This window comes from Prosopis cineraria, unplaced genomic scaffold (assembly GCF_029017545.1).
Source record: "Prosopis cineraria cultivar Desert tree isolate PC_DT_omini unplaced genomic scaffold, ASM2901754v1 PC6, whole genome shotgun sequence".
In the NCBI taxonomy this organism is placed as follows: Eukaryota; Viridiplantae; Streptophyta; class Magnoliopsida; order Fabales; family Fabaceae; genus Prosopis; species Prosopis cineraria.
The window spans coordinates 18273268-18298646 of record NW_026555337.1 but is presented as its reverse complement, the minus strand read 5'-3'; the positions used below and the strand labels follow the sequence as shown (position 1 = coordinate 18298646).

The 25379-nt window shown below is 35.3% G+C and overlaps 1 protein-coding gene across 1 annotated transcript; it reads left to right on the top strand.

Annotated features, from left to right (window-relative positions):
* Window positions 1–3195: 3195 nt before the first annotated feature.
* Window positions 3196–20958, top strand: LOC129313124 (uncharacterized). Its single transcript, XM_054956029.1, has 5 exons — window positions 3196–3554; window positions 7040–7181; window positions 9243–9469; window positions 15609–15866; window positions 20448–20958. The coding sequence occupies exons 1-5, from the start codon at window positions 3252–3254 to the stop codon at window positions 20751–20753; spliced, it is 1236 nt and encodes a 411-aa protein (XP_054812004.1). The 5' UTR covers window positions 3196–3251; the 3' UTR covers window positions 20754–20958.
* The last annotated feature ends 4421 nt before the right edge of the window (window positions 20959–25379 follow it).

The window sequence follows — 25379 nt, the reverse complement described above, 5'->3', positions numbered from 1 at the left end:
CACATATTAAAAATCTTCAAAATTCATTTACATATACTTCATCAAATCTTGATTTACCAATACTCACATCAATTACCAAATTCTAAGCCACACTTGCAATTCACTATTTTTGAAAATTCATATTATAATAGTTATGAAAAGTGATTTTCATATATTCAAAAACAAGTTTCTAAAACTTTATAATCAATTAATAAATAAATACACAAATTAAATTTTCTTCTTTTACCCCAAAGCTTTGAAAGGTCAAATGTTTACTCGTTAATGTTAACTCAGTTCTAAAGCTATTATACACTTCATCAAATCTTGATTTACCAATACTCACATCAATTATCAAATTCTAAGCCACACTTGCAATTCACTATTTTCGAACATAGTTCATATTATAGTAGTTATGAAAAGTGATTTTCATATATTCAAAAACAAGTTTCTAAAACTCTACAATCAATTAATAAATAAATACTCAAACTAAATTTTCTCTAGTTATTCCAAAACTTTGAAAGGTCAAATGTTTACTCCTTAATGCTAACTCACTTCTAAAACTATTATCAAGCTTGGATGGTGCACAAGACAATTAATCTATAATTAATCATGCCAATCACTATTAATATAATTGTAAACGTACTTCTAGTTTTCAATTTCAACACTTTAGTCACCAGAAACTCTCAACCTTTTGTATTTACTTGCACCCATTAGGTGGATTAAATTCCATTAGCTCCAACAACATCATCTCTCATATTTATAACACTTTAATGCACAAATTCATCCATAAATGACAGCCATTCTTGTGGATTCTTAAAACCACCATCCATAGGTTTAGATAACTTAAACAACTTTCACTAACTCCAATTAAGTCACTAGTTCAAAACTAATGCCTTATATGTTCAAAAATCATCCTCCTACTATAAACCCTAACTCAAAAATGAAATAGAGAGGAGGATAGACTATTACCTTAAAGTTAGAAGCCCTAAACCTCCTCAAAATGGCCACTAATCTTGCCCTAGTAGAGCATTCTCAAGCACTATTGTTCTCCTCTGGTTTTTGCCTAATTTTCAAACCAAAATCACTATTATGAAGTTAGATCTCATGCCATCCGTCGTAATGTATACAACATCCATTGCGGCAAATGGTATAAAGAAGGCTTCCCCAATTTTGTCTCTTCAATTAGGCTTAGATAGCCCAATACCTTTTTCAAACCTGATGTAAAGGTTATATTAGCCCTCTTTAACTATCCTCAAACCCAAATACTATTAAATTTGCTCAATTACCCCTTATTAACTTAATTGATTTGGAATTAAACTTTCAGGATGTTACATCTCCTTAGGTTGACCCCTTATAAGGTTCAATTCTAAGCCTCAAGTAAGGTCTAATACACCCAATAGTTATCCGTCCATCATTCTCTACCAAGTTAACACTTAAATTATCAATTTATCCTTAATTACCAAATTAACCTTAATTAAATTTATAGGATTTTATACTATCCAACCCTCTTATCTTGGGCATGATAGCCTAGGGAACCTTATTTGTGGTAGAGGCATTCTATCCGTAACTCCTATCAAATCCTACCTTAGCTTGTTTTTACTCACAAACCCTCCTAATGGCTCTAAGCTCATCCTCAACCTGTCCTAGGCCTTAAAAAATAGTCCTAAAGGACATTCCATAGAGGAAGGATGTTACGTCGATGAGAATGGAGAAGCCAAAGTGATTTGACTATCATTACACCGATGAGAATGGAGAAGCAAGGGTGATTCATGCACCAAGTGAGAATAAAAAACAAAGAATATCAAATGGGCCAAATGCGTTGGGCTAGAGTTGGGAGAATGACATTAAAGTTCTAAAACTCAGAAATTATGATAGTTGGATTCCTAATTTTTTTTTTGAAAATAATCAAATATAAATATTAATTTAGATCGTCATAAATTCAGAGTTTTAACTACAAAGACAACATTTAAATTTTAAATATAAATCTTAGTTTGCAATTGGAACTACTGTTTGTAATTATTTGAATCAATATTTATAACTTACTTTTTAGAATAATTTGTTGAGAAATTAACTGTCATAAATTTTGGGTTTTAAATAAAAATAATTTATTTTGGTGGGTTCCATCTGTATGGTTTTTTTTTGTTTTCAGCTCAAACCAAATCATTTTTTATGAAAAAAATTAATTGAATTTTAAAACTGAATAGATCAAACTCAAGTTAGTTTGATATAGTTTTCAGTTGTAATTCACTTTTGCACATATTTAAACAATAAGGAACAAGGAGCAAGCTAGGTACCACATTATGAAAAAGAAGGATAAGAAAAAAATAAAAAGAGATGTTGTTTTCAAAAAAAAAAAATGATCCTCCTATGTTTTGCATGTGCCACTAAATAGCTTGTTACACCCTAAGTAGCTAGTTAATGAAGCCTAGAAGGGCTATTATATTATATTTAATCTTAATAAGCGTGAAGGGTATTCCTTTTAGTAATTTACCCTAATTGAATTATAAAAAACAAACTCTTTTTATTAAAAAATATAAAATATTTTTAATCGAATCTCACACCCAATAAAATTGTTATCTCCTTTTAAAATAATCCTATTTTTTTATATTTACCCTTATTAAACACCCTACAATAAATATAAACTTATTATTAATATGAATATTTTTTTAAAAAAGACAATGATTATATATTAAAAACTAAAAATACTTTATATTTTTTAACATTCAATTTCTAAAAAAATGTCTTATATTTTTGAATAGAGGAAATACTCTCTTTTTATTTTACTATTTTTGGAGTATAAATATATTTTAAAAACACATTAATATTTAAAAACCATCATTTTTATATAATGATAATATTACACAAATTTCTTTTTTATACTATATATAAGACAAATTTCAACCATATAAATAATCAGTAACATCAATAAACTTTCTATACAATAATAAATACTCTTTTTATTAAAAAAGTATAAACCATTTTTTGTATTTCACAATATAATTTTTATTTTTTTTAAAGCAACTCTACTAAATAAATAAATTATTATATATTTATTTTTAATAAAATAAAATTTATTTTATTTTTATTAAATAAATATAAATATAAAAAATAATATGAATTTAAAAATAAATAATTATTTTATTGAAAGTAAAATTTGATTATTTTACTCTGGGAGCAAATTGCTTCAAAAGCCCTTGATGATCGTAATCGAACACGCTTGACACCAAACGAACGGCCGGTTGATGTCTCAACATTAATTTGTTTAGCAGAAAATGTCATTTTCCAGACCTATAAAATTCCAGAACCACCGAATGCCACTGCCAGTTCCGCTTCTTCTTCCACCAACTTCACCTGCAAAGCCGATTCCCAAGAGCAACTTTCCTCGACATTCCAAATTTGTTTCGCAGAATCTGAGACATTCAAATAGCCTTTACCTCCACTCATCATCTGGGTCTTTAATTTTATCGGTTTCCGGCGCCGTAAAACCATCTCTCGGAACGCTTACAACAGAAGCTTCTCTTTCGCCGCCGAAAATGGTCAAAGCTATCAGAGTTCATGAGCTTGGAGGACATGAGGTTTCTCCACTTAACTCGTTTGTTTATTGATCGTTCTTTCTTAAATGTATATAGTCAATAGTGTGACACCACCTGCATTTTAAATTTTTTCCCCTTTAAAAAGTAAACGTTTTGTTTGAGTTTAGCTCGGTGAAAACTAAGTTGATATATTATATATTGTATATTTGAGTTAAGCTCGGTGAAAACACGGTGAAAACTAAGTTGATAATAAATACATACATACATACATACATATAAGACTAAGTTGATATATATTGTTTGCTTAGTGACAACTAATCTTTCTATTGAACCCCCTTTACCAAATTTTAATTGTCATCGGAGCCGGCTGCGATAGCGTAGGCAGGTATTTTTTTTTGAAAAAATATCAGGGCTAATTTTATCTTTTTCACAACAAATTTTAATTACATTTAGCTCCTTTGGTCTGTGGAGCAAATTTAGAAGTACTTGGTTCTTCTTTAGCAAACAATGTGCTCGAGTATATGCTTGTTTTCCTTCCTCAATTTATCTGAAGATGCACCTGTCGACTTATCTGATGAGTAAATGATGTAGGTAGTAGGTAAGAAGAGAAAGGGGCGGGGGGAGAGGAGAAAGAGAGAAAAGCAGAAGAATAATTCAGATGCTTATAATCTGTCAACAGACATAACGACTATTCTGCTCTGGGGTCCTATTTGTACTGACTAAACTTAACGGTCACTAATCTACATAACTGAACAAAACTAATTCCTATTCTATTTATATTTACAGAACGATATCCCTTCCTTAAAAGACCCTTGTCTCTTTTGCTCAAAAAAAAAAAAGACCCTTGTCTTTAAGGGTTTGGAATTTTAGACTTAGGAAACTGCTGCTGAAATTGATATGGAGGAACCCAAGTTTCCTCTTCATTTGGTAGGCCCTTCCACTGCACTAAAACCTCTGATAATCCTTCCTTTGCATCTTCCCGATCATATTCAGATAGTTTCTGGTTCTGAGTGTGTTGGTGTTGTTGGCCACTCAATAGGGAAATGTAGTTACTTAACTGTTGGATCTGGACAGAGTTTCACGGATGATACATGAAAAAAAGGATGCATTCGTGGCTCTTGAGGTAGCTCCAGCTTGTAGGCTACTGGACACCTTCTCTCTCTTTAATTCTATATGATCCAAAATACCTTGGTGCAAGTTTTCTATGAGCTTCTTGTAGCAGTAGAAATTTGCCTATAAGACTGTAATTTGATAAACACCAACTGTCCTACTTCAGAATCCCTATCTGCTCCCTTTATATCCGCTTTTTGGTTTGGTTCATCTAGTTGGCTGCCCTATGAAGGTTGTGCTTTAAGATAGCCAAAATTTCCTCTCTTGCTGCAAAACTTCGATCCGCAGCCTCGACAATAGCTTCTTTAGGTAAATAAGGAACATTCAGTGGAGGCTTTTGACCATATAATGGCTCATAAAGAGTAGCTGTTATTGCTTTATAGAAGGTTGTACTGTACCACCATTTAACTTGCAAAAACCACTTGCTCCTCTCCTCAGTTGTCTCCCAACACATAAACCTTGGTTATGTCTCCAGCCATCTATTGAGCACATTGATTGCCTATCAGTTTGTGGCTACTAGGCTGAAGATAACTTCTAATTGACGCCCAAAATCCTTAATAATTCTCTCCAAAAGTTGCTAACAAGCACAGGGTTTCTCTCACTTGTAATCTCAACAGATGCACAAAGTAATTTATAGATGTGATCGATGAATTTCTATGCGAGGGTAGTAGCTGTATATGCGTGAGAAAGTGGCAAGACATGAGCATATTTTCTCATTCTGGCAATGATAACACATATGGCATCCTCCAGATTTAGGAAGGCCTTCTTTCTCAAAAACTCACCATCCCAAAGTATAAGCTTTAGTGCTCCCACTTTGCATTTAAATCTTTATCTACTTCCCAACTTTCTTCAATCTTTTACAATAATTCTTGAGATGTAGGGCCTATTTGGTTTCTATTTTCATTTTTTGTTTTTAAAAGCTATTTTATAATGCAGTTTTCAAAATTGTTTTTCATGAGAAAACAAAATAAAAGTCCGTTTGGTTAAGTTAATTTAAAAATAGTTTTAGAATTAAAAAAATAGATAGATAGTAATGGTTATGGGCAATTAATGATGGTGATTTTGTATAGAAATTGGTCATGTAACTGTAATTTTTAATAATCAAATGTAGTGTATTTTGAAAATAAGAAGAATAAAACAAAAACAACTTGAACTTGTTTCTATTTTTTGTTGTTTAAAAACAAAAAGATGAAAATAGTTTTGAAAACAATTAAATCAAAAACACTAATCCAAATAATTTTTAAATTTTTCAGTTTTCAAAAACAAAAAACAGTTTTTAAAAACAGAAAACAAACAAACTGTAGCATCTAGGGTGATTTGCAACGGTTGAGACCCTTAAAGTTGAGAAAGAACATCAACTGCAGTTTTATCATTGTCCTTTTTCTCATAATCATAACCCATTAACTTGGCAACCCAATACATTTGAAAGGATGTCCTCAACTTCTGCCCTGGAAGAAATCCAAGGCTCTATTGGTCTGTTATGATAATGAATTTTTCTTTCTAAATACTGATGCCAATGCTCCATCACTAGCACCACAGTTAGTAATTCTTTTTCATAAGCCGAAAGCTGAAGCTTTTGGACCTAAAGACTTGCTGAAAAATGCAATGGACTGATTATCTTGTTCAAGAACAACTCCAACACCTGTCCCACAAGCATAAGCATTCATTTCTACTATAAACACCTTATTAAAATCTGAAAGTGCTAAAACAAGTGCTGAAACCAGCGTTTCTTTTAACTTTTTGAATTTTGCAGTAGCCTCTTCAGACCAATGAAAAGTTTAGATAGTTCTAACATGTCAATAGGCATAACATAACGACTATTCTGCTTTAGGGTCCTATTTATAGTAGCTAAACATAACGGTCACTAATCTACATAACTGAACATGGTTAATTCCTATTCTATTTATGTTTACAGAATAGTAAAGGTTCTAATTTGAGTTTTTCTTCTGTCATGGGTTTCATTGAACTGTTGGAGAAGGTAATAATTATTGAAGGGTTTGTAAAATTTTTTCACTTGACAATCTCTTACTTATCATGTTACTTCAATCTTCCATTATGTTATTTTCTCCTTTCATATTATGTCTGTTTCAGTATTCTCTCCTGTGATTTTTATACTTTTTCTTTCTTTCTTTCTTTTTTTTTTTTATAAATTCGATGGTATTCCATTTATAACTAGAATTAGGTCATCTTTTGTTAAGACAAAAAAGAAGCAAGAATCTTTTCAGTATTTCATTCATGTAAACAGTCTAACTCTGTAAATGTATGAATAATTTTGCTAAGCAATTATGGTTGTTTTTTCATTAAATGTTTCTTTTCGTACACACATTCTTAAATTGTTCTTGTTTAGCAAAATTGTATCCCACATGCTTCTTTGTCTTACTTCCATTTAATACGTTGGTGATGCATAATGCTGGTAGGTCCTAAAGTGGGATGATGTGGAAATTGGAGAACCAAAAGAAGGTGAGGTTCGTGTGAGGAACAAAGCAGTTGGTGTTAACTTTATTGATATCTACTTTCGGAATGGAGTTTACAAAGCACCATCATTGCCCTTCACTCCAGGTTTGCTAGTCCAATTTTATTTTTGTGGGATTGTTCAGCCATTTAATATTTCTAGTCTTCACTAGTCTTCATGAAAAGGAAAGGAAAAAAAGATGGATAGAAGAAACTTCTTGTTCCATAATGCTGGCGGTGGCTTGGTATTATGCTCGGTCAGGATCCTACTTAGTATTTGTAGAAATTCAGAGTTTAGAATAATACTCTTACATGAATTTATTAATAGAGAATATGTACATATATAGGTGTCATGACAGCTAGTTTATCACTTGAATCTCTTGATATTAGCAAAGAGATAAAGGCCTTTAATATATGGTTTTATGGTGACAGTTTATTTAATTTGTTTTCCCTGGATAGTGGAGAACTTTTCAGAACCTAGTTCCATTACACTCCCCATAGGGAATGCTGTAATGATAATTTAAATCTGATTGTTAAATTTTTAAAGTCATTTAATTACTTCTAATGTTTAAATGCTTGATTTTATGTTGAAGTTATACAAAGCCAACACTAGTAATCTAATTGGCTTGAAAATGTATTCCTTTCTTAAAATTGAATTAGAAATCGTCCATTGTGGTGGATGCAGCAGGACAGTGACACTTGTCTACTTTCATTGTTTACCTTGATTGCTAACTTGTGGAGTTCTAGCTCATGTTTGTTAAAAGACATATCTAATTGTTTTCAGGATCTTTTTGATGTTTATGCTTGCCAATGTCTTTTCACACACACACACACACACACACACACACACAAATGTCTGAGAAAGTATGAAAGGTGACGGGTCTTGATCTTTGGATTTTAGGGAGCTAATTTGTTTTTATCATTGGTGGAGGCTGCATTGAAGAAGTGTTTAACCATTAAAAAGGGAAAAGAAATGAATATTAGACAAAAAGGCAGTATGAAAGCAGTGTTCATATTCCACACTTTTAGCAAAAATCTTTCTTGGCAGATCCAAGCCACTTATACCATATATAAGAAATGCTCTTGCCTACCTTACCGGATTCTTAGGCAACTCGCAAGGAAGAGAGTTAGTCATAGCCTATCATAGACATGACTTTGATTTGCAAGGCTATAAGCTAGAGAAAGCCCATTTCTGATCTGATCTTGATTTTTTTTTTTAAATTTCACTCTTGAGGTTAAATTCTCCACAAATCTCCTATTCACTCTTCCAAGGGGAAGTGGTTCTACAAGCCTTGAGATGACTATGAACCCTTGAGAGAGAGAGCGCGGGATTGAAAGTAGGGGGCCCAATAATCACCTGGCCAACAAAGAACGTAATTACCTTAATTCCATCAAGCCTCCCTTCTATCTGGCTTCTACTTACTCGCTCTTTCTTATAACTAGCCTTCTTTTCTATCTGAATATGTAATTAAGGATCTATCCTGTAAAGTGAAAGAAATGCCATGTTGAGGGGGACCCAGAAAAAGAGTGAAGATAAGAAGAATACTATGAAGTGCATGCTGATTGCTGACTAGTAATTACGAATACATCTAATCATTGCATTTTGAAGATAAAAAAAGAAAAAAAAAATATCTGCATTGGAGTTTTGCTACTAAATTAATGTACATATCTTGTTGATGAAAAACATTATATTAACATTTATTCTAATTGTCATTTTGTGATATTTTACTTGAATGGCTTAAAAATATAATAATCTATTGGGGTGCCTGCCTCATCTACTTTGTGTCCCAAACCCTCTTGCCTCCTTATTGTAGAAGTAAAAATAATAGACAGATTGGAAAAGTAGTTAGTGAGCATGCTGAGCTGCCGTTTTCTTATTTATAATTGTATATACTAGACAAAGGAATGATTAGTAATTATTACAAAAGATATATATTAATCTTTCTAATCATAATCTAGTCAGCCCGAATATCATACAATATCTACTTTGATTCTCAACACTTATTATTGTGCTTCTTTTTATTTTTAAAAGAACAAGAATGAATGACCTCTGGTCTGAGAAGAAATAGACATCCATGACAGCTCTTGATAATGGGGTTCATAACTTTCTATTGAGGACTAAACTGAGATATCATACATTGGATTCCCCCTCCCCCTTTAATGTGGCAGGCATGGAAGCTGTGGGGGTTGTGACAGCTGTGGGTCCAGGGCTAACTGGTAGGCAGGTTGGAGATGTTGTAGCTTATGCCGGTCAACCAATGGGCTCATATGCTGAAGAGCAGATTCTTCCTGCAGATAAAGTAGTCCCTGTGCCTCCTTCTATTGACCCAATTATTGGGGCAGCTATCTTACTAAAGGGCATGACTGCTCATTATCTAGTCCGACGTTGTTTCAAGGTGTGTTTATATATTATCTAATGACATTGTAGCTTAAGCAAGGACCTCTCATTTTACATTCCCTTTTTTTCCTAGTGAACAATTGCGTTATGAAATGTAATTACCTAGAGTAAAACCCCATTGTAGTCCTCCAAAGATAATTCTAGTATCAACTAGTTTACCCTTTTTTTCTTTTTTTGTTTTTTGTTTTTTGTATTTTATTTTTTTGTGCATCAGGTTGTGGTCACCCTTTTCATTTGTTATTCACAGAAATAAAGAGCGGTCTCAGATAAAGATGTTGGGAATAACCGTTAGCCAATCTAACTCCTCTTATATATGGATTACAAATCTAGATACATAACTAATACTAGTATTTGAAAGTTAGCTCAGCAGAAAAAAAAAAAGAAAGATAAATCTGAACAATCTAATCAAATCAATAAATAACCATTTGAGTTTCTTGAAGAACATAACATAACGTGATCATCTCTCACATGGGAAGCCCATTCTCAAGCTAACACTTCCCTTCAAATTAAGGAGTAGATAATGTATGGTAATCATGCCCAGCTTGGAGCCCAACTCCTTAAATTTGACTCAAGTTGTAGCCTTTGTTAGCACATCTGCCACTTGAGGATTGGTTGGGATGTGATTCAGTTATGACATACTCAATTCAATCACCTCTTTAATAAAATATTTATCAATCCATGTTTAGTCCTTTCATAGTGGATAGGATTTTCTATATCTCTCACCCATAATCCCTTTGTTTGCATCAGTTGAAGAGAGAGAGAGTGTGTGTTGCATCACTATTTTTTATGATTAAATTGAGGATGTATGTTAGGATAGAAAGAGATGAAGAGAGAATAAGAAAGATAGGTAGACGAGAAGGAGAGAATAGAGATGAGTAGACGAGACGTTCTGAATAGTACGTTTATTAAAATGAGTTTCAACAACACTGTGCATCTGGACTTGGGTATTTATAGGGCTGGACCATTAGGCTAAATATTAGTAACAGTAACGACCCAAGGAAATAACATTTATACCCCTGCCCTAACTAATTCCTAATATTTTCATACCAATACTCCCCTCCCCAACATCCTTGCCCTCAAGGATCAAAAAGAGGAAAATCTAGAAACTGTTTTTGAAATTTGAACTGAGACAGCCATGTAGCTTCCTCATCTGGCAAGCCTTTCCACTGAACTAACACTTCAGTAATAATCCTTCCTTTCTTCCTTCCCACTCGCTTGTTTAATACCTTCTCAGGAAATAACATTTCTGGGATTTCTGGCCATTCATCAGGCGGATGTCGCTGCTTCACTGATGGGTTAGGGCATAACTTGAGGAGAGAAACATGAAAAGTGGAATGAATTCTGGAACTAGGAGGTAATTCCAGTCTGTATGCAACCTTCCCAATCCTCTCGAGCACTTTATAAGGCCCAAAGTACCTTGGTGCTAGCTTTTGAGTGCTTCTAGAGGTAATAGAGATTTGCCTATAAGGTTGTAATTTCAAAAACACCCATTGACCTTCTTCAAACTCTCGATCAGATCTTTTCAAATCAGCCCTTTGCTTCATTAAATTTGCTGCCCTATGCAAATGATGCCTTAATACTCCAATCATGCGTTCCCTTGCCTCAAAACTCCTGTCTACAGCTTCAACGATTGCTAATCTAGGCAAATAACTGAATAAGGAACATATAGAGGAGGTTTCTGCCCATAAAGTAATTCATAAGGAGTAGCCTTAATGGAAGCATGGAAACTAGTATTATACCACCACTCAGCAAGTAATAACCATTTACCCCATTCTTTAGGATTCTCCCAACACATACAACGTAGATAAGTTTCCAAACACCGATTGAGCACCGATTGAGCACCTTGGATTGACCATCGGTTTGAGGATGGTAGGAAGAAGTAAGCTTTTGCTCCACTCTAATCACCTTGAGGAACTCCTTCCAAAAATTACTAATAAACACCGGATCCCTATCATTTATCACTTCAACCGGGCTCCATGCAATTTATATATATTATCCAAGAATGCTTGAGCTAACGTAGAAGCTGAAAATGGGTGAGATAGGGCCATAAAATGGGCATACTTGCTCATTCTATCCACGACAACCCAAATGACTTCCTTCCCACTTGATTTAGGGAGCCCTTCGATGAAATCCATAGTAACACTTTCCCACACCTTACTTGGAATTGGTAGTGGTTGTAACAACCCTGGACTTGCCACTGTCTCATACTTACAGCGGGCACAAGTGTCACAATTTTTGACAAAATCCTGCACATCTCGTAACATTTTCTTCCACCAAAATAACACTTTGATTTTCTGATATGTGGCTTGTATTCCAGAGTGTCCCCCTTGAGCACTGGCGTGTAACCATTCTAGAATAAATTGCCTCAAGGCTGGACTTTCTCCTACCACCAGCTTCCCATTTCTTCTAAGGAATTTGCCATCCCAAGAATAGGCTTTAATACTGCCATTTTGTCTTTGTAAATCAGAAATAAGGCCCTTGAGATCTGGATCCAACTCCCAACTCTCCTCAAGCTTGTGTAATAATTCTGGAGATGATGTATCTAGAGTCATCTAAAGTAACTGAGGTCGTGAGAGTCGAGAAAGAGCATCTGCAGCTGTGTTATCATTCCCTTTTTTATAATGAATTTCATAACCATACCCCATTAACTTTGTAACCCAATACATCTGAAAAGGGGTCTTCAACTTCTGTCCCAACAAAAATCGAAGGCTTTGCTGATCTGTTTTGATAATAAACCTTCTTCTTTCAAGGTATTGATGCCAATGCTCAACAGCTAGGACAACTGCCAATAATTCCTTCTCATAAACTGCAAGCTGGAGCTGTTTGGGACCCAAAGCCTTGCTGAAAAATGCAGTGGGTTGATTTCCTTGGAGCAGGACAGCCCCAATGCCCCTTCCACAAGCATCCGTTTCCACTACAAACTCTTTATTGAAATCTGGGAGAGATAAAACAGGTGCTGAAACAAGTATTTGTTTCATCTTCTTGAATGTGGCAGCAGCTTCTTCATGCCACTGGAATGCATTTTTCTTCAAAAGGTCCGTCAAGGGTTTGATTATCTGTCCATACCCCTTTATAAACCTTCTATAATACTTGGAAAGCCTTAAAAAGGACCTCAATTGTTTAATAGTAGTTGGTGTAGGCCAATCTACCACAGCTTGAATTTTCTGAGGGTCAGTAGCCACCACTCCATTACTAATAACGTGCCCCAAGTATTCCACCTTATTGTTGGCAAATGTACACTTGCTCCTCTTGATGAAATAATGATTTTTCTGCAAAATTTCAAACACCAGTCTTAGATGCTGAACATGCAGATTTAAATTTGAACTATAAACTAAAATGTCGTCAAAGAAAACAAGAACAAAGTGGCGTAAGTAAGGTCTAAAAATAGAGTTCATTGCTCCCTGAAATGTTGCTGGAGCATTGGTTAAGCCAAATGGCATAACCAACCACTCATAATGACCTGAGTGTGACCGGAAAGCTGTTTTGAATGTGTCTTGAGGCTCCATTCGGATTTGATGGTATCCTGCTCTCAAATCCAGCTTTGTGAACCATATAGCTTCCTTCAATTCATCCAATAATTCTTTCACAAGTGGAATAGGATATCTATTCTTGATTGTCTTCTTATTAAGCTCATGGTAGTCGATACACATTCGCCATGAGCCATCCTTCTTTTTTACCAATACAATAGGTGCAGCAAAAGGGGAGCTACTCTCTTGTATCACGCCTGTGGCTAGCAACTCTCCCACCATTTTCTCAATAAGGTCCTTTTGGGCAAAAGAATAACGATAAGGCTTGAGATTAATAGGATCTGTCCCTTCTTGTAAAAGAATAGGGTGGTTATGACCCTTCCTAAAAGGGGGCAGACCTTTAGGTTCATCAAAAAGACTAGTAAATTCTTCCAAAAGGTCACCAACAGCTTCTGGAATGGGTTCTGTTGGTTGCACAGCATGGATTTGACTCTGAAACTGACTATTTTCTGCTAATTGGAGTAGAAATAATTGGCACCTGTCTCCATTCTTAATTTCCAACTTGCTAGAATCAACCATTTGCCATTTTGATGGAGGTTGTGCCTGCAAAACACACATTTTCCCATCATTCCAGAAATACATAGTAGCAGAAATATAATCCCAAAAGGCATAATGAAGGCTTTTAAGCCATTCCTAACCCAACACAATATCGTAAGTGCGTATGTTCATTATCCTAAGGTCTCGGCCAAAGTCTTCTCCTTGCATTTTCCATTTAAATGCCTTCCAAACTCCATATGTTTTCAATTTTCCAGCCCTGCAACCACTACATCAGTCCATCCACCTTCTTCTTCATTTCAACCCAGCTTCTTTGCCAAGTCATAATCGAGAAAATCATGGCTGCTTCCATTATCTATGAGAATTTGGATAGGTCTTCTTCCCACATATCCTTGAAGTCTCATAGAATTCATACTAACTTCACCCTCAATGGCATGTATTGAAATTTGATGGCATTCAGGAGGAATTTCACGTTCATCAGGGTCTGTCTCGTTAGGTTCCATCTCCTCTTCCTCCAGATTTTCATCCAACTCTATTAATTGCAATTACATCTTGCGTCTTTGAGGGCAATTATGGCCTCTAGAAAATTTTTTATGACAATAAAAGCAGAGGTTTTGTGCTCTGTGTTCTGGCTCCTCCTCTGGTGTTAATTTTATGGGAATTTTAATCCCAGAAATAAATTGGCGAGAAGAAGGTGAATCTTTTGCTGTGTTGTACGCTGAGCCTTGCACGACTGAGGATTCTGAGGTTGGCCGTGCTGTTTTAGTTATGTTTTGGCGAGACCCATCACGTGAGAAGCTCTGTTTCGGTGTTGCCCAGGTATTCACAGAACGCCAAGAGGCTGTAGATGCCATGATATTGCTCTGCAGTGTGTAGGACGCCTTTCTTGGGCGTGTGGTTGCTTCTAGTGATCTCTGAAGGTGTATTTCTTGAAGTCGGGCCAGACTTCTTGCATCCTGAACAGTTGTAGGCTTAAGTAATCTCACTGGCCCAGCATATTCTTCTTCTAAACCCTCTAAATAGGTCTGCACCAGATACTCCTCAGTTAGGTCTAGCTTACATACAATTTCATCAAAAGAATCATTGTAATCTCCTAAGCTCCCTGTCTGTCGCAGCGCATCAGTTCCGCCATGGGTGCTTCATAAGTGGGTCCAAATCGATTCTTTATGGCTTCCGAGTATTCTTCCCATCCAGTCGCACGTCTCCTTCTGGTGCGCATGAAGCTTTGATGCCATTGGAAGGCTTTCTCATCAAGATGAATACTAGCCATCATGACTTTCCACGCATCTAGGGTGTTATCAAGCTGGAATACTGATCACACTTCATGAGCCATCCAAGAACATCTCCTCTCTGGAATCTTGGAAACTCCACTGGTAAATCGGGTAGGAGGTTGATATTCTCGTTCTTGTCTTGGTCGCTGGTGTCCTTCTTCAATTCTTCGCTGGTGTCCTTCTGCCTCGTTGGAGTCGATCTCGTGATGAATTCGAGACTCTTCTACCGTGCGAACAAGTTCTGCGATCTGGGCAGTGAGCCCCTCAATCTGGTTTTCAACCATCATGAGTCTTGCATCTGTTTCTTCAGCTATCCTTGTTTGCAAACGAGTGACGGGCATATGAGGGAGGAAGGATTGGCTCTGATGCCACTGTTAGGATAGAAAGAGATGAAGAGAGAGGAAGAAAGATAGGTAGACGAGAAGGAGAGAATAGAGACGAGTAGACGAGACGTTTTGAATAGTACATTTATTAAAATGAGTTTCAACAACACTGTGCATCTGGACTTGGGTATTTATAGGGCTGGACCATTAGGCTAAATATTAGTAACAGTAACGACCCAAGGAAATAACATTTATACCCCTGCCCTAACTAATTCCTAATATTTTCATATCAATGTACTTCAACAATATTCATAAGCTACTCTGAATGATTCCTTCATGTGTTGTGACGAGATTGACTAAATTACCTGATAAGATTTTTGCTCCAATTACAGATGTTTTCTACTTTCATATCTGGCTGTAATATCTTGTTATTGGAAATGCATGTTTTTTCCAAAGGCCTTGTACTTGTTCATAATTTTGCCCCAGCTTTATTGATGATATGAGATACATTGATATTACAGGTTGAACCTGGTCACACAGTTCTTGTTCATGCTGCAGCTGGTGGAGTTGGATCTCTATTGTGCCAGTGGGCAAATGCTCTTGGTGCAACTGTTATAGGACTTGTGTCAAACAAGGAAAAGGCGGTTCAAGCCAAGGAGGATGGATGCCGTCATGTTATAATCTATACAGAAGAGGACTTTGTTGCTCGTGTCAATGAAGTTACCTCTGGCAATGGAGTTGATGTAGTTTATGATTCTGTAGGAAAGGACACATTTGAGGTAATAGCCCAACCATTGTTCTACTTTCAATTCAGATGAAATTTTAATATTTGATATTTGTCCAATTTTTTGTTCCTTTCCTTTTCCATTTTTTTAGCCAAGACAAGTCAATTTTACTTATATTCAAAACCATATTACACTCACTAATAGATTCAAAGAAGAGGGGAAAATCAAAGCCTCTCAGTACAAACTATAACAGAAACACGCAAGACAAAATAAATCTATCACACAACCTATAAAGAAGAAATCAAACTAAAACAAAAGTCTTCATTTCCAGCACCCACCTTGACAGCAACCTCATCTATCAGCAACACTTGTTTGGGCAAGGTCCTGTAGCGACAAAGAAAACAAAGGGTTTGGTGGTTCTGTCTGTGACCGTCCATGACGTGCTGAACCCCTAATTGCTTGAGCTGCTATCCATGCGGCAGCTTTAGTACCCTGGCTTGACGCCTTGGACAGAGAGAAATCTCTCTCAGACCTCATTAAAGGAAAGCATTCCCACAAAATGTCATTATACTGTCATTCCCATAGTTAAACATCTTTGCTGCATAGTCTCTTGAATTATTCTTCACAATTCATCTCAATCACAATCCTGCTGCCATCTGGCCATTTCAGACAGCCAGTCATTCAGTCATGAAGGAAGAGCTAGATACCACTCCTAAACTCTCCCATAAACAAACAACCCCTTAACGTCTCTGGATATCAAGCCTATACCTCCTTCCAACCTTCTATAGTAGCAGGCTCCATCTATTTTAAACTTTCAATTCCCAACCTTTCTCTTCCTTCCTCTTCTGCAGTGATCTCCAATACTCATTCACCAACTCCATTGCCTGCTCCACCCCTCTTTCCACATTCACTTCCGCATCATTAAAGACATACTCACATCTATTTTTCAAATGCTCTAGCAGACTGAGACAAAAATTGCTTGTCCATGCTCATCTGACTAATTGCGTGTGAATGAAAAGTAGTTCGTGTTGTGGTTCCTGCTATATGTAGCAAAGGATACAGATGGAACCTCCAGCACTCTTGTTTTATTTAAATGACATGTGAGACTTGAGTGCCTTTGAAACAGAGAAAACAAGGAAGTCTGTCCAAACGGCAGAACTTTAAAAAGTCTTGCAGGGTTTTCAAGAGGTCAAGGTGCCAAAATGCAAAAACCTTCTCCAGCCTTGCACCCTTCACGTGATAACATGCTGTGGCCATTACTCTGTCCTCCAATCCTGCCCCCACCCATCCTCCAGGAAAAAAAAGAAGAAAAAGCGAACGCATTAATTTCTATCCCTGCTAGCATGCAATTCCTCTTGTCCTTATGCCTCCTCTCATGGCCTCTTTCTCTTGGTCCAATATTATCATGACGTGTTATACCTTTCCGGTAATACCTATGAAGCATTGATACTTAAAAATCTAGAGTCATATTGTATCATACAAGACAACATTTCAAATCGCATTTAAACATGATACAGGGTCTGTTGCGGCATTAGTGTCGTGCCATATCTTGTATCTGTCTCAATATCTATGCTTCTTAGAGTGATACTGAAATGGTTATTCAAATTTTCATTGGAAGGAAACTTTATTATTGGATATTTGAGTGATTGAGTAAAAATTAATAGTGTTGTTTCTTGCATGATGGCAGCATCATAAATTAGCGTATTCTTTTGGAGCTCCTTCTGTCGCACTTTAGCTTCAAGAATTGAAAGCAAATTAGGGTTTGATTGGCCTAATGTTGGATGTTGATTCCCCCCCCCTAAAAAAAAAAAAAACTGGACAGCTGATTAAACACCATCTTTAAATTACTTCCTAGATCGTATAAAAATGAAACACATTACTTTCTTTGCCTAATTTATAAATGATGAGAAAGAGATAATGTTGGATTATGTATTTTGATGATGACAGAACCAAGAGAAGAGGTGTTTGTTATGTGTGCTGATTAATAAAGAATCATGGATAAGAACAAAACCTGGAGTGCATGAAGAATCAAAAAAAGATGAACTTTAGGATATGTGACTTAAATTCTTTTAGATTCAATGTGAAAATTGAGAGCTTAATCACATTTCATAATCATTAAAATGAATGCATCATATTTAGCTCAATTAGTTGCGGTTATACACATTAAGACTCATCTAAGTACATTTAAGCTTGCAAGTTTTATCATTCTAAACTTCTTGTTCATAGAAGCTAAATCCTTGTAAACTGCAGAATCACGTGTGTTCAGCATGGTCATTCATAAGATTTAGTATGTTGGGCACACTAGCTGACGTTTCATGCAAGAGTGATGGAGTGATTCATGTGTGAATTGTCACTTGTGTTATGTGATGCTTTAACTTTGCTTCTGGGTGCAAAATCATCTGAGTTAGCCACTGGTCTTTGTGCAAGTTTTAGCAGTTGTGTTTTAGTACATTGTGCCATAGGCCATTTCACGCGTGAGGATTGATGGTAGCCACGCGTGATTTGTCTTTTGTTATTTAAACACATATTGCTAAATTGAGTCTTAAGCCATCCCTAGCCAAGTTCAACTTTCTCACTTGTATGATTCGTGATTCACATATTTATATTTCTTGATCATGAAAAATTTTGCTTGAGTGCATTGCATTTCCACGCGTGAAATGTACCTATACTAGTTTGAGTCTTACTACCTGCTATTTCACCCATGAATAAAGTTGTGTTCCATTTGTGATTTATCCTCCCGAGTGGACTAAGTCTGGAGCTAGTTATTTTAAGCATGATGGTTTTTTGTTTCCATAAGAGTTTTGTTCACAAGAATTGGCTTTGACATTCTGCCAGCAATTTCACGCGTGAGAGCATTTTGGTTCCGTGCAAATTATGTCACACAGATTTAGGATTAGCTTTCTGCAAGCAAAATCATGCGTAATGACATGTTCGCACGCAAGATTTGTCACATAGAACTGATGTTAGTTTTTTGTAAGCTAAACCATGTGTGAGAGCAAGATGTTCACATGCGAGTTTTTACACACATAATGGATTGAATGTTCATATACACAAAACCACGTGTGAGACACCTTGAGATTCACGCATGATTTATCATATACACATATTTGGAACATGTTGAGAGCAATTTCACATGTGATTCAGCAGGTCACATAAGAAATTACACCTACAATTAGTAACATTGTTCCAACAGTCTGTCAACTGTCAAAACTATATATGTGATACAATTGAAACTTGAATTAGAACTTCTAAGTCTTGAGCGAATTTATTTTTATCTGAGCATTCAAAAAGCTTTTAAATTGTGCTTAATCATTTTAGCATTCATTCATCATTCTTGAAAAGAATTGTGAAAAAGCTCTCATAAGTTTATAAGCTTTCAACTGTAATTTATTCACTCTTTAGGAGAGTTTCTCTATAAAAGTTTATGTCATTCTTTTGAAATCTTGAAAAGTTAAATTTTCAAGTGTTTGTAATAACTTGCTGGATTGTAGTAAAGTTTGTTGGTTGATTTAAGATAAGTTAAGTCTTGTGAATTGTATTGTGGTGGCAAGCACCCATAAGCTTGTGGATCTAGTTGAAAATTTCAAAAGTGATCTTAAGAATTGGACATAGGCTAAGTTTGGGGTTAAACCAGTATAAATCTCATGTGTCATCATCTTTGTCCTTCATACTAAAGCTTTTCACTCTTTAAGTTTTTGAAAAAATTTTAAGTATCACTCAATTCAATCTCCCGTCATAGGTGCCAGCTTATCCTACAAATAAGTTTGTCTAATTGTATGGATGTTGCCTGAGAACATATAAAAACCTTTTCTGTACATACCCGTTAACTTAGATGTTACTTGTGACCTTTTACTTTTCCAAAATGATAGAATCTTGAAGAGTTAGTGACTATATATCATATTATATTTTTTGTTTTTGGTGGATTATAAATCTCAACTCTTGAAGATTCTATCCTTTTGGAAAAGCAAAAGGTCACAAGTAACATCTAAGTTAACGGGTACGTACACAAAAGTAAAAAGATTATATCCTTTTGGAATTATCTTGGTTGTACTATTCCCTCTACTATTCCAACATGGCAAGATGACTGTGTTTTTTCCAATTTTAGATTTTCACTGTGGATTATTACAGGACCTTACTTCTATAATCATTTTAGTGCTAATAGAATTGATTCTTACATTCACCCTCTTCAAAAAGAAATAGATTAGTGTAGTTGTATGGACTTTGCCCCTAAGAACATATAAAAACCTTTTATGTTCATACCCATTAACTTAGATGTTGTTACTTGCCACCTTTTACTTTGCCACATGGCATGTCTGTTGTAGAAATTATTGGATGGATCCAGTGCACCACGTCATTCATGGTCCATCCAATAAAATTTCACTAATTTAATTGAATAAAATATTATGTGTCCTTATTTCTATAACAGAATGTCTATTTAATTTCTTGCATTTGCTCACTCTATTGTCATTAATGTCAAAATCAATTTATATTTAATATAATATGAATGTCATGCTTCTATTGAATTGACCATGGATGACATGATGCACCGAGTCTAATCCAAGAATTTCTCTGCCTATCTTAAAAGTGTCATAAGGAAATTTCTGATCAAAGGGAATATTTTGGTTTTTTGTGAAGGGATCATTGGCGTGCTTAAAGCTGAGAGGGTATATGGTATGTTTTGGGCAGTCCTCAGGCATACCTGACCCAGTCCCATTATCTGCACTGGCTGCAAAATCGCTCTTCTTGACTCGACCAACCTTATTTAAATATGTTGTAACTCGGGATGAGCTATTGGAGGCTTCTGGAGAGGTATTTGCTAACGTGGCTTCAGGAGTGTTGAAGGTGAGAGTCAATCACACATACTCATTGTCTGATGCAGCCAAAGCACATGCAGATCTAGAAAGTAGGAAGACAACAGGTTCTATTGTGCTTATACCCTAACTCGATCAGTCAATCTGTTGAAGTTCCGGCTGTACCACTCCTGTTACTTCTCTTGTGAATAGTGCATTATAGAGTATAATGGCTTCGTGTAATTTATATAGCCAATTTCACTTAATAGGATAAAGTTTGTTGTTGTTGTACTCTTAGTGGTGTTTCTTTGGCTTTTCTTATGAAACTTAAACATTGGGCTTATGTTCTTCATTTATGCTGCTGCCCTTTGTTCATGTGATTAGTGATTTCTAATTTCATAGAAAAGATTACTATTTTTTGTTTCAATGAAATGTTTCAAAATTTGGCTAACCTCAATTCATCAAATTCAATTAATTATTTACAAAGGTTTAAATAGAATCCAACGAGCTTCCTCTGCAAAGAATATCCAAATCCTAAAAATATAAAGTACTCAGTTTATTAATCAACATGACAATATGATGAATAAGGAGCCTTCTCTTTTAAAAAGGGTGCGTAAGATTTTGGCACAAATTCTAAGATCTTTTTCTCAAAATCTCTGATGACGATGTAAGATTTGAGCTTACGGTGGATACACACACATTTGTTAGGCATGGACTTGCCTGATTTGCTCTGATGTCAAAACCTGTGAGTTTTTCGTTCTTCATCATTTGGTCTTCAATCTTCATGACTGATCAAATTTTATTCCAGACTCTTCAAATGTCTTAATGATCTTCTTGCTTAAGAGAAGACCAAGTAAAAGGACCCATACATATATACCACTAGCCATTTGGATTAAGTAGCTAGGGGGTTGATCCAAGTATCCAACATAACCAGAGGTCTTAAAGTTTGAATATTGTGTAACTAAATTGAGCAGCAGATACAGAGGATATTTGTCTATCAAATTAGTTTTGTCACCTGGATTTGATGTGAGACATGGTTACCTCATTAACAGAACCATCATTGGGAACTCTTGAAGAAGATGAATCTCCAAGGACCAATCTTCCAATTGAAAATGCTGGCCGATTAGGACTGGGAAATAACATTGTCACTTGCAAGCATGATGACAACAATGGACATGGTTGGCCTATCTATTGGATCTTCTTGAGCACAAAGCAAACCAATGTGTATGCACTTCAAGACTTCAATTTCTACGCATTCGGTCCATCAATTCCAAAGATTTTTCTTCACGCCACAAATTCCAAGCCTGCAAGCAATTGCAAATTTTGCCATTTGAAATAATGAATGTCCTAACATTGGGTGATTGATCACTGTCCAGTATAAAGTTAAAATTTCTTGATGAGATCACATTAGCAATATAACTTACATAAAATAGAAGACTGTCCATGTTCAAAAATGTGAAAATCCCTATTCCTTTTTCCACACATAATTTCCAGTAGAAGGACACCAAAACTAAAAATATCTATTTTCACCAAAAAAAGCCTTCCATAGCATATTCTGAAGTCATATAACTGTTGTTGTCAATCCATTCAAATAAGAGTATAATTATCCATGACCTAACATTTTTATACACAATTTGGATACTAATTTTCAAGTATAAAGGAAAAGAAAAATGATCAAGTTGCACACGTCTTCAACGTACCCATTATTCGTCTTGCATTTCCTTGATTTTGGGCTCCTTCGAAAGTCTTTGCCAATCTAAAATATTATATTTTAGAGTTCATTTCATAATCCAAAAAAAATATTGCTAGCTTTTAAATCTCTATGAATGACTCTAAGTGGCAAATCTTTGTGAAGATACAAAAATCTTCTTGCAACTCCATTAATAATATTTAGTCTTTCTTTCCAATTTAGTTTCTTTCTATTTTCTTCACCTGCAAAAAAAAAAAATCATATATCAAGAAACTTAAGGTGAAATTGAACTTTAGCTAGAGCAACCTAGTAATGCATGTTTCTTGCTACGCTATATGACACAACAGAATCATATATCAAGAAAATTGAAGAATTGATAATGAAAAGAAGATGAGCATTAAGATCACCACCCCAGTATGTTGTTTTTTGCGGTATGTATTAGATTTGTTTTTCTATCAAAATAATTTAAGCCAATTTGATACGATTTACTTTAAGTTTATATACCTGTAATCCATTTTATAGTTAATGAATGTCGTACATTTGATTATGAGGGAATGCAATCCATCATCACCCTCTCATGCCAACCATTTACCAGATACGAAGTCTCCTTTGTCAATTGAAGGAAGTAGAATTAATCTTCTCAAGACGAGATTCCATTTGTTGTGCTGATTTGCTTGCAAGGCACGTACATATGGTTGAGAATGGATGGTCTATTGTCTCAAGCACCAACCCTTAGTCAAGAAATTATGTCCATTGATGTGAGCTTATTGTCAAGTCCCACATCGGAGGGACTTGAAAAGGGTCCTGACTATATAAGCAAGTGCACTGCACACCCTAATGGGTTAGCCTTTTGGAAAGAGAATAATGGCTCCATGACAAAATGATATCAGAGCCAGACCCGAGTTTGTCCAATCAGTAAGCTCCTCTGGTGGGCCACCCATGACGGGGGCGTCACAGATTGGCCGGGGAATTATCAGGTCCCACATCGAAGGGACTTGGAGAGGGTCCTGGCTATATAAGTGGGTACGTTGCACGCCCTAATAGGTTAGCCTTTTGGAGAGAGAGTAATGGCCCCGTGACATTATGCTCTAGTGATTAGGCTAGTTTTTGATTGCTGGTATTTTCAAGCTTCGGTTTGCTCTTTGTATTAAAAAAAGGAAAATCATAATCTTTGGTCTCTATAGGTTTATCAGGTTTTGCTTTTAATTTTTATAGTTTTTTTCAATGTTTTCAATCCTTATAAAAACGAAAAATATTGAAAAACTGAAACTATAAGAACCTGAAAAAACAAACATCACCCGATCTTTTTAAAACTATAGGACATGAATGTAATATCCACCTGATATTACTAAATTATACCACTTGATTCACACAATCATAATTAGAGGTCTCGCATAATAGTGCCTATTTTCATTATTTGGAATATTTATCATCACAATCACACATACATGCACATTTGGCCATCAAATCATCCTTTTACACATAATAGGGCCTATTTTCTACAATTTCTCATTTGCAGCCAAAATCTCCACAACTTCACCATTATCACACACATATCCACATACATCATAATCTTAGCCCAATGAGTCACATTTCACCACATATACAAAAATATGAGCTAAGATGCACATATGGCTATGACACATTATCACATGCTAATGCATCTTATGCCAACTTAAACCATTAAACATTCAAAATATAAATTCATTACACAAAACTTCAAGAGTACAACTGTAGTGTAACATCCCGAAATTTTAAGACTCGGATTTATAAAAAATAAAATAAAATATCTATAATTAAATTAAAATTTAGAATAATTTAATAGAGGCCCAGAGTTTGAATTTTACTAAGCAAAAGTTTGGTTTTATTTGATTTTTAACTATGGAAAAAATTACCAAAGTTGACCCGGGCTTTTGTGCAATAATAAAAAATGTTGGGCCCTTTCTTGTAATTTTCCCAAACTTTTTGACCAGCAATTTAAAGACCAAAACTGATGCAGAAACGCAGAAACTGAATTGGAAAGGAAAGGAAAGGAAACGTATGAGAGGGAGAGAGAAAGAAGAGAAGTGAAAGGGAGGGAGTTAGGCTTGGATCTAGGAGTCTTTGCGACCGTTGCGAGCTCGGCTATACGATAGGTAAACTCCCTACTTCAATCCTCTTCTCTTTCTCTTGATTTTCTTCAATTTTTGGAAGAGAAAATTTTTGGATTTTGATCCCAAAGGCTTTATTCTTGTAAGCTTTTGTTTCTTTGGATTCTAGGGAGCATGTTTTGAGTTTCTATATAGTGATCTAATGTTTTGAGTGAATAATTGGATGAAAAGAGGTGTTTTGGGCACAAAATAAACCTTGAGAAATTGGGTTTTTGCTCCTCAATGGTTTAAGCCTATTGATTTAGTTATAATTTTGCTATTTGAGCCCAATAAGATTTAAATTAAGGTTTGGTTTTCATTATAAGGGCTAATGGTGAAAGTTGGTGGCACTAAGTAAAGGTTTTTAATTGATTAAAAAATTATATAAATTGAAAATTAGCCTAGTGATGGCTAATAAATGGTTTTGGTGGTTAAGTGATACTATGTGAATGGTTGATTTAATATATGGACCATTAGGGTGGATTATGACTCATTGACCTAAGTTATGTGGTATGAGTTATAGTCTTCATTAATGCTATTTGTCATGATAAGTGATGTAGATCACTTATATGTTGTAGAAAATTATTGGTGGAACTTATTGAGAAGTAAGGAACAAGCCGAGCCCTATTTTGTACAAGGGGAACCCTTTTGGTACCAAAGGGTTGAGGTAACAGGGGAATTTATATTTCTTATTACTTTATTTTAGCTATTTTTGAATAAATATTACTAGTTATCATGCATTACATGTTTTAAAAGATTAAATGTGCTTTATAAGGGGTTATGGGGTACTACTTTGATTATAGTGCAAATATGTTTTCTAATTGTTTAATAACAATGTTTTTATGGAAATGAGATTTATAAATATTATACTACTTTAGAGTGTTGAATGGTCAATACTCAGGAAAGGTAGACAAGAGTAAAAGGCATGATCTCGGTGGGAGTTCACCAATGAGAAGGT